Source organism: Botryllus schlosseri, chromosome 10, assembly GCF_051294905.1.
Source record: "Botryllus schlosseri isolate E-star chromosome 10, Bs_hap1, whole genome shotgun sequence".
In the NCBI taxonomy this organism is placed as follows: domain Eukaryota; kingdom Metazoa; phylum Chordata; class Ascidiacea; order Stolidobranchia; family Styelidae; genus Botryllus; species Botryllus schlosseri.
The window spans coordinates 16411564-16421164 of NC_137245.1; the positions used below are offsets into that span (position 1 = coordinate 16411564).

Here is a 9601-nt window from a genome sequence, read left to right on the forward strand (position 1 = left end):
AGTCTAAAAACATATCCGGTAAGCACTGATAGAGGGACAGAGAAACTGTGTATTAGTCCTAGCGGAGTACATTACAAACAAACAAAAAAAGAATAATACACAAAACACGTTTGCTTATACAGAATTACACTACTTTTATATGGACTGGTCGTAACAATAATATTTACCCTCTACAATCGTATCCTTAATGACTACTGTGAGCAGGTTTAGTTAATTTTCGGAGTGGGGCCTAAATTTTAATTAATTCCTGTGTCACGTTGACCATTAATAAAATGAATATTATGGTATTAGCGTTTATAAAATCACCAATTGCTCCGTAATCGACAGTTATATGTGTTACGGCATTTTTCTTTTATGTCTTTCGCACTGTCTTTTCTCCGCTTGATCCTTGTGTTTTGAAACGAAACTTTCACTATCATCTCCGATACATTCAATTGGCGAGAAATCTCCGCCCGATCCACCCCGACCACGTGATGTCGTCTCTGAAATTCTTTCTCCAGTATTCCCAACTGCGACGCAGTAAACGTCGTTCTGCACCTTTTGGATCTTCTACTGCCCATCGAAGGCAAAGGTGTTGTCGTATTGTTCCCACAATTTGGTATCGCCGTAGTCCATGCAAACGGCGGCGCTGCCGGCGGATACCATTGCCTTGGATGTGCATGTACACTGTACAGCAATCAAGGCCCAACTATTAGAAAAACTCAGGCATTGCGCGTACACGCTTCCGTGATGTTATCCGGTGGGATTTCCAAACATTGGTATAAACCCGCGCGAAAAAGTACCATACACTGTAAAAACTGGGCCCACCCCTAGAGGTGGTTCAAAATGCCACCCCATGATCAGAAGGGTAGGGTGGACTGGTCTACCCACGCCACAGGGTAGACTGGTCTAACCACGCCACAGGGTAGACTGGTCTAAACCACGCCACAGGGTAGACTTGTCTAACCACCCCTGTCCGGATATAACCCTCACCTATCCGGATATATCAACCTTGGGATATGCTTTACAAAAGTCAAACCAAGGCATAAAAACCTTTATCCTGCCCGAATATCTTCATCAAACGCTCAATCTCCGGTTACCAATACCAACCCATATCTTTGTCAAACGCCTATTCATGCTGCACTCTTATATACCAGGAATGCCATATCGGTGCTTATGAGGTTTATTAAGTATTCGTTATGCATGCTGACATAAACCACCGCCAATGCCTCACGAAAGCTGCGTATTTGTGTCACGTGTTCCCTTCAAAGCCGACTGCCCACTCTTCATTCGTCGTATCGAAACGAATGACAGGGTATCCATTTCCGTGTTTGGGTGTCTGTTATTATATCAAAAATGAATTAGGTCAAATCTACACAGCACATCACACAGGCAGACTTTTAGTAATCAGCAGCGTTGGGATCAAGCCACCACCTTCGAGTTACGAGTCATTTTGACTCGAGTCAAGTCAGAATTCAAGTCAATTTGCCTTTTCGAAGTAAGATGTATGATTACGTCTCAAGTGACTCGAGTCAAGTCAGAATTCAAGTCAAGTTGCCTTTTCAAAGTAAGATGTATGATTTTGATTACGTCTTAAGTGATTCGAGTCAAGTCAAGTCGCGAGTCAAGTCAGAATTCAAGTCAAGTCAATATATGAAGCTCGCTACATGTTTTCAAACGCAAAATCAAGACCGTTTTATTCACACGAGCGTTCGAACTAGAGTAGTGTTCATTCCGCCCTACAACTATGCACTTCGTCTTTTATACATATCGTTTACTTTTATATTTTATTGCCTTTTATGTACAGCGCCCTACTGTAGTAATGACATATTGTTATATTCGGCGCTCTATAAATTATTATATTATTATTATTAATTTAAGTCAAGTTGCCTTTTCGAAGTCAGATGTATGATTACGTCTCAACTGACTCGAGTCAAGTCAAGTCATATGAAAAAGGTGACTCGAGTCATCCCAACACTGGTAATCAGCCCATGAAACATGAAGAGCATGATCAGGCAAATTTTGTTTAAAGCAAAACTTGAAAAGTAGATTGTTGAGATGTAAGTTGATTCTAGACCAGTGGTTCTCAACAGAGGGTCGACGAAGCATTTTCAGGTTCGCGAAGCCTCAAAATAGTTCGGAAAATCACGAGGCAGTTTCGCTTTATTACTAGTAAAACTCCCAGCGCTCACATCAACAGAATAACGTGAATAAAGGGATGGTAAGATCAAGAACCCTGAAAGGTTCAGGTTTGTGTGAACATTTTGCTTATATTGAATATTATACAAGGTTTTTTGATCAAAATCCGTGACACACAGTTTGAGAATCGCTGGAATAAACTAAGCAGATTATGCAGTCAGGTGAAAATTGCTATCTTTTTTTTTTGTCACCAACATTGAACGAATTATGTTAGTTATGGCAATAAAATGCTATTGGTGCGTAATTTACATAGGAGTTGGTAATGGATTCAGATGCTAATTTAGCAATGATGAACTTCGTACCTGATAAATCAAGAGGAAGTGGTCATACTTTTCGTGAAAAACGGCGGGTACTGCGACCATCCAATCTACATTGAGATTCTGTAAAAAATACAATAATAAAGTCGGGAGTTGGGTACTGCGGGGAGCAAGTTCACTAGTTGATTACAACATAGAGCTCTGTGATCACATTGATGGCGGTCAATTTATTTGTGACACATAAATGGAGAGTCAGTCAAAATATATACGGAGCAAACCATGGATTTTGGAAAAAAATTAAACTTGGTACAGCTGGAATAAAAGATGCAGATTTGGCAGCCAGGTGAAAGTGGCGATCTTTTTTTAGTCGCCAACATTGAACGAATTATATTAGTTGCGGCAATAAAATACCAATGGTGCATAATTTACATAGTGGAGTTGCAAATCGATTCATATGCAAATAACATTGATCAGCTTCGTACCTGATCAATCAATAGGAAGTGGTTATACTTTTCATGAAAAACAGGCCGGTATCCGAGATTCTGTGAAAAATACAGAGTCAGTTACTGCGGGGAGCTAGTTTACTACCTAATGACATTGCTGTAATCTTTCAATTACTACAGTTCAGGGGCGACCAGCCTTTTCGGCACAGGGCCACAATAATCCAACAAACCATTGCGCGTGTCACTTTTGGACATATCAATATCGAAGATTTCGGCGAACATGTGCCAGTCATTTTGTGCAACGGTGCCATCACCGACTATCTTTCTGCAAGTGCAAACGTGAAGTTGCTTGTTGGAAGACACGGGTCACGTTCTCTAATATTTTCGAATATAGTTGAACTCGTTTCCGTAAATTCGGCGCAAGAAATCAAGTGACCATAAATCGTGTAAAGGGGTAAGAAAAATTCCAAGTAAAATAAATCCCCTGTGAAATATTCTACTTTATGGTCATAAGCGGTCCGCGCAATGGTTCGTAAATTTCATGTGGCCATTTGGCTGAAAAGGTTGGCCACCCCTGCTATAGAGCAAGTGCTTTTTTTGCTAAGGAGGTATCAAATAGGTGCCATATCTGATTTTGATGACTAATCAATACAGAGCCAATCACGGCTTATGAAAATTAATAGACATGAAAGTCAGAGATTTTATAATCTTGGGTCAAAAATTGCATTATTAATTCTCAATGAATTGACATCATCACTGCCAATACCTCATGAATGCGGTGTATTTGTGTCACGCGTTCCGCTTCAAAACTGACTGTCCACTCTTCATTCGCCATATTGAAGCAAATGACAGGGTGTCCATACTTGGGCGTCTGTTAATATAACAAAAAAGAATCAGGTCAAACATAGACACAAACATACATATCGACTAGACTAGCCTATATAGCAGTGGCCGGGAACCTTTTTTGTCCGAAGAGTCATATATGTCGCTATTTTTTCCATCTCAACTCTCAGAGCCATGCATACCAATCAACTGTTACGTCACAATTGAAAATTCATGACGTCGTGGTAACACTAATTCGAGCTCGCTGCATGGGATTCCTCCTGTGCGCCATATTTCTACAGTAAAATCTGGTATTTATTGTTCGGAAATAAAGGTCGAAACGAGACGTATAGAACAGACGGGCCAAGCCTCACCCTTGATAACGCAATTCATATGTAGCTTCGAAATGGGCGGCGCCCTGTCTGCTACGCTCTTTGATTAATCAACGTAGTGTGAAATTCAAGATTTCGAGTCAGGTACATAATATTTGCGCGTGATATTGGCCGCCGGCGTGACAGTAACTTAAATTTGATGATTTTGAAAAGAGGGAGTCCGAGCCCCTAAACCTGAAGACGACATTGTCTTTACCTCTCAAAGACATGTTTGTATGGTATAGCCCCAATTTCCTGCCAAAATACATATATGCTGATTCGGCAGCCAGGTGAAAGTGGAGACCTATTTTAATCATCAACATTGAACTTATTCCATTGGTTGCATTGCGGCAGTAAAATGCCAATGGTGATTCATTCCCATACAACTTTGTTCTCAGGTTTTACCGCTCCGCAAGGTCAAAACGTTGCGAAACACTTCTCTAAATTATAATCCATCAGAATCAAATGTAAACCTTGCAAAATAAAAACAAAGATTATTTCACGTACCTGATCAACATATCTTTCATGCAGAATGGTAGGTATAGAAACAATCCAGTCTAGATTTGGAGATGCTGTAACACAATCACAAAATATATTATTGAGTAAAAGTTTATCACTTAATACATGCAGATGAACATTAACTCATTACAAGATACAGCATATCAAAGAGAAGTGCATCGACGTGTCGTTTCTTAAGCACGTATTTCTTTAGATCAAAAACGGTGCACGTATTGAGGCATGGCCTGATTTTAATTTCCATGCAATTGCAGCATGACTAATGAACACTATATATCATGAGAGGCAATTAATAGATTGAGATTAACTACTTGGTACAAATATTTGAAGAGATCACGGCTTCTGTCAAAATCAACAGCTTTATTGGAACAAATACATAGATAGCAGAAAGAGAGGAACATACCCATAAGATTTCAGCATTTTGTAACCTCGGGATATAAATGTCCGCTTCATTCTATCAACCATGGTAGGAGAATCAGGATATTTCGAACCGATTCCGCGTTGATCACGCTTATTTCGTCTTCAGGTACATAAGTCAAAACAGCTTTCTGCAAAGCAAAGCAGTCAAATTTTGAAATATGCACTGAACCAGAATGAAAATTTCATTAGGAGATTAAATGTGTGGAACCGAAAATCAAACATTTTTGCAACAGGTGAAGCAGCAAAAACAAAGCAACCTCCATACAATATACATTTATTTAGGCAGGGGCAGCTAGTGTGAAATGGAGATAGTTTCAATAATATTTTAGCTACAATTTCTTCAAAGTGGCTCTCTGTCCTGAATAGCTGATGTGGATGAAATTTTTGTACTAATTAATTTGAGACCACATGATATTTAGAGAGCAGTGCACCTTTAACTCAAACTGTACCACAGGCACAAACCATTATTTCTAATGATGGTAAGTTTGAAAGCATCACTCCTACTACCTAGAGCAAGTCCGGATGAAGATGTTTTTTTCTCTTGGCTGTCCGCCAACATATTTTTTGCTCAAATAATTTCAATACAATTTCAATTTATGTTTTATAATTTTATCGCGCGCACTTGCATTGATACACATGAAATATACAAACACAATGCCCACACTCTAATGGAGAGACGAAATTTACATTATCAACGTCTGTGGTGACTATACTATGGCTCGAGCAGATATAATTTATAGCCTTTACGGTGCCTTGGTAAACCAGTCGAATTTTCATGAATCATGATAGTGATAGTCAGCCTGCCAGACGCCCAATCAAGTGTGCTGCGGACACCAATTCCATACTGGATATACTAGCATGGTTTCATACTAGAAAATTACATTGGATCGCAGTAACTTGTTTGTAATCAACTATAATTCAACCAAACAAGTCTGACTCAATGACTAGAATCATTGACTCTAACTCAAGCATGTAAATTTGATAAGGCAAATTAGAAGCATGCAAAATACACTTATGAGTGCATTGTCGTCTCACCTTCCCTTTCTTCAGGTCTCGTAATCTCCAATATGGCGTCCGACCGTCAGAAACAATCGAGCAAATACCGTATATGCAATGATATATATACAATGATTGGAAACTACCGTGAGCTCTGCGTTTCAGCGTGTACCAGGTCACGCTTCATCGCATACACAGTTGTGCTGTAAACAAAAGCTTCCTCAGCAATACTTCTTTATGGAACTAGCAATGATATATGATACATTGGGTATATTTATCAGTGAAATACAACGTTAACGTGTTGAATAGTTTTAGAAACGCATTTCTTACTCGTGGCTGGGATTTTTTTCTGATTAAGCGAGCGAACTACTGCCATATAAACGCGGTCAAGTTAGGTTGAATTTCGCGCGTCATGCACGTATTGCAAATCCAATTCACACATTGACGACTCACGGTTATACGCAATCACAACGCAATAGCCTTGTGACGGCCAACGCGGCGTACATTCACACAGCCGCGGACGTTCAACCACTGTTGCAAGTGACACAACCTTCATTCCGAATTGAAGTGTCACTTTTCCATCACATTGGTACATCAATAACATCATATATAAATAAATATCAAGTGGAGGTAGTTTTTAGAGAAGTAATTCAAGTTTTTCTGAGTACTCGGGTAGGTTTGCCTACTTCCTCGGGTAATTGCTGTGCTTCCATATCACTCACCAAACAACAGCATCACAACTTGGTTTTTGCCAGGGTTATCTAGATATCCCTGGGTTTTCAATGTATTTGAAAATAGCACCCACATATTGATTGGATGGTCATTTTGTGGTAGTCATAAAAGCTTCACCCTCCAATTTCAAAAGTGACTATTTCCAACTAACTGCGTACGTCACAGATTTCTATTTTCGCTACTTCTATTTGAACCTGAGTAAATCATTGCAGCAATACTTCAGTAGCAACGCTGTATACATCAATCTTCTCTGACAAAACGTCGCCTATCCATGATCATTCCACAAAATCCTGGTCGACTTTTCAGGATCCCATATCATGTTATGCAAAGAAATGAGGAATGAAAAAACAATATACATATACTTCACAGATGTAACATTTACGAATGCAGTATTGAATTTTCAAATCCCTAATTCATGCGTTTATAAACGAAATTATGCATGCATTTGAAAAACAAACGTTAATATGCAACGATACAGAAATATATCGATGCAAAAGTAGCGATGTGGACAACAAAAACAGTTTATGTGTGATCTTTTAAGCAATAACAGTGCTAGATATCAACTTTTGTCATCTTCAACTTGGGAAAATTTCCTTCAAAAATGCAATAGTACACTCGCTTTCGTTAGCTCAAAAGTGGCAAATGACGACCTGAATGATGCCTTATCTACTCGTGATGAAATCTCCTGCCTTGTTTAGATGTTAGCTTGCTCTTGCCCGAATCATTGGTAGGAAGGGGAATATTTTCTGTAACTGTATATGATATCAAGGTTAAAAGAGACAGGAGGAGTTAACGATGAATTGAATACTAAAACCTTCAATAAATGTCAGTATGTCAACACACGTTGGGGTAGGAACTGTAAGCATATCCCCTGAGCCTACATATGACATTCCTTTAGTGCAGGGGTGGGCAAACTTTTGAGCTCGCGTGCCGCATTCAACATCTGAATCCATTCGTGGGCCGCACTATATAAAATTGGGATTACAAACCAAACGCTATATTGGTATTTGATTATATAGTGACGACATGGAGATAATATATATGCTTATTTAAAACAAACGAAACATTGATTTGATGATATCGCTCACGCGTAAGAAACAGTGGCGAGATTTGATAGGCTGGTCGACCTAAATAGCCAATTAGTCAAAACTATAGAGATGAAAGTCGGTTGTCCCAATTCTTAGAACAGGATTGAAATTTAAATCCGTGCGGCGATATTTTCATAGAATTACTAAATCCACTTTTGGTTCAATTCCAGGACACACAATGCTGACAGCATCATAATCATGTTAGCTTCAAACACGCTTCTACTATGTGTAGATAAAATATAAATACCCCAATTCTACGCATACAGAGAACGCATCTACCTAAGACACGCGCGAATCGTTTTTTCTAAGCTCATCACTGAAATAATTAAAACTGGAGAGGCCAATCTGAAATCACACTCGTGATCCCAATTATATCAATCTCATTTATGATTTCGGTGATGTTTAGCAGTTGAAACCTATCAACCTGCGTGGGCCTTGAGATCGGGCTGTTGCACCAGAAATTAAACGTAAAATATAACATAGGAAGTATATACCTTGAAACAGTTGTTCTCAAACTTTTTAGGATACGAACCCCCCTTATGATGGTGGAAGATTCCCCACCCCCCTTATCGTCATATCACAAATGCAACCCGGATGCTAGCAAGCCTAACGGATAGTTTGATGGCATGGAAAGTTACGACTGTCTATAAGAGAGCGGAGCGCGAAAAAAAAATCAGTTGAGCTCGGCTTCGCGTTCCCCTACAGATGCTTTCACGCCCTACAAGGGGGGCGTGCCCCCAGTTTGCAATCTACTGTCTTAGAATTATCATGGTGAAATATACTAAGAAAAAGTTAAATCAAGTCCCTGCATTAATTCGATTTTTAGTAGGCAATTTAGCAATATTTTTAATAAGTGTCTTTAGACTCTCGCGGGCCGCACAGAACGGTGTTGCGGGCCGCATGCAGCCCGCGGGCCGTAGTTTGCCCACCCCTGCTTTAGTGCGTGATAATACTAGCATATTTTGAACTATAATTGTCACAGATGTGATTCCCTGGCAAACACAGATTATTCCAGCAATAGTGGTTTTCCCGCATCAATCGATCCGATGGCAGTTCCAGACTGGGAACGAATTACACATTTTTCAATATCCTTCAACTTCTTGTAGTATGCATCCCGTTCTTACTTGCTCCCAGTTGAAGGTGGTGTCTGCGTGTTTCATACGAGCACTCTTTTCTGGTAAATTCAAAGTTGGAATTGTTCAATATACGCCCTGTCAACAAATACATTAGAAGACATTAGATCCGAAATTTGTTTTGTCAGTTTTGCCAGTCAACCATACCATTGGATCAAAATAAATAGTCATTATGGTAACAAGTAACTTCTCAACTAACACGTGTGTGTACAATGTACACATTCAGACAAATCTTGCCGGCTTTCCTGCGAGCTTCTTTCAGGCCCAATATAGTTTTTTAACAATAATCTACACACAAGAAGTCATGGATACGCAGTATTCCAAACATTTTCCGAATTTTGAACAATAACCCTATAGTGTACATGTAAAATCTGTGCAAATATATTCCAGTGTAAGATTTTTACAGAGGGGTGTTATATTGCTTGAAAAATAACATACATCGAACGGAACATCATGGTTACTACCGGACACCAGTATTATTGCTGCATTATTTCACTCATGCACTTTGTTCTTCGAAATGCCAATTTTCCTTTTCAATGATGATTTAAGAGAAGCGAAGAGGTTCCATTCCCCTGACCCGGGAAAGAGTTATAAGTAGCCTGGTTGCTTTCTATTAGAATGGGTCTTATCGACTTCTAAGGTTGG

The 9601-nt window shown here is 39.4% G+C and overlaps 1 protein-coding gene across 3 annotated transcripts; it reads right to left on the minus strand.

Annotated features, from left to right (window-relative positions):
- Positions 1-1146: 1146 nt before the first annotated feature.
- On the minus strand, positions 1147-6120 carry LOC145447952 (uncharacterized). Of its 3 annotated transcripts, XM_080326231.1 has the most exons (7): positions 6043-6120; positions 4991-5135; positions 4579-4643; positions 3645-3749; positions 2918-2977; positions 2481-2558; positions 1147-1318 (listed from the first exon to the last, which is right to left on the minus strand). In XM_080326231.1, the coding sequence occupies exons 2-7, from the start codon at positions 4992-4994 to the stop codon at positions 1232-1234; spliced, it is 399 nt and encodes a 132-aa protein (XP_080182357.1). In that variant the 5' UTR covers positions 4995-5135; positions 6043-6120; the 3' UTR covers positions 1147-1231. The 3 variants fall into 3 exon arrangements, with proteins under 3 accessions (XP_080182357.1, XP_080182359.1, XP_080182358.1); XM_080326233.1 differs by lacking the exon at positions 2481-2558; XM_080326232.1 differs by lacking the exon at positions 6043-6120 and having other exon boundaries at positions 4991-5515.
- Positions 6121-9601: the final 3481 nt, after the last annotated feature.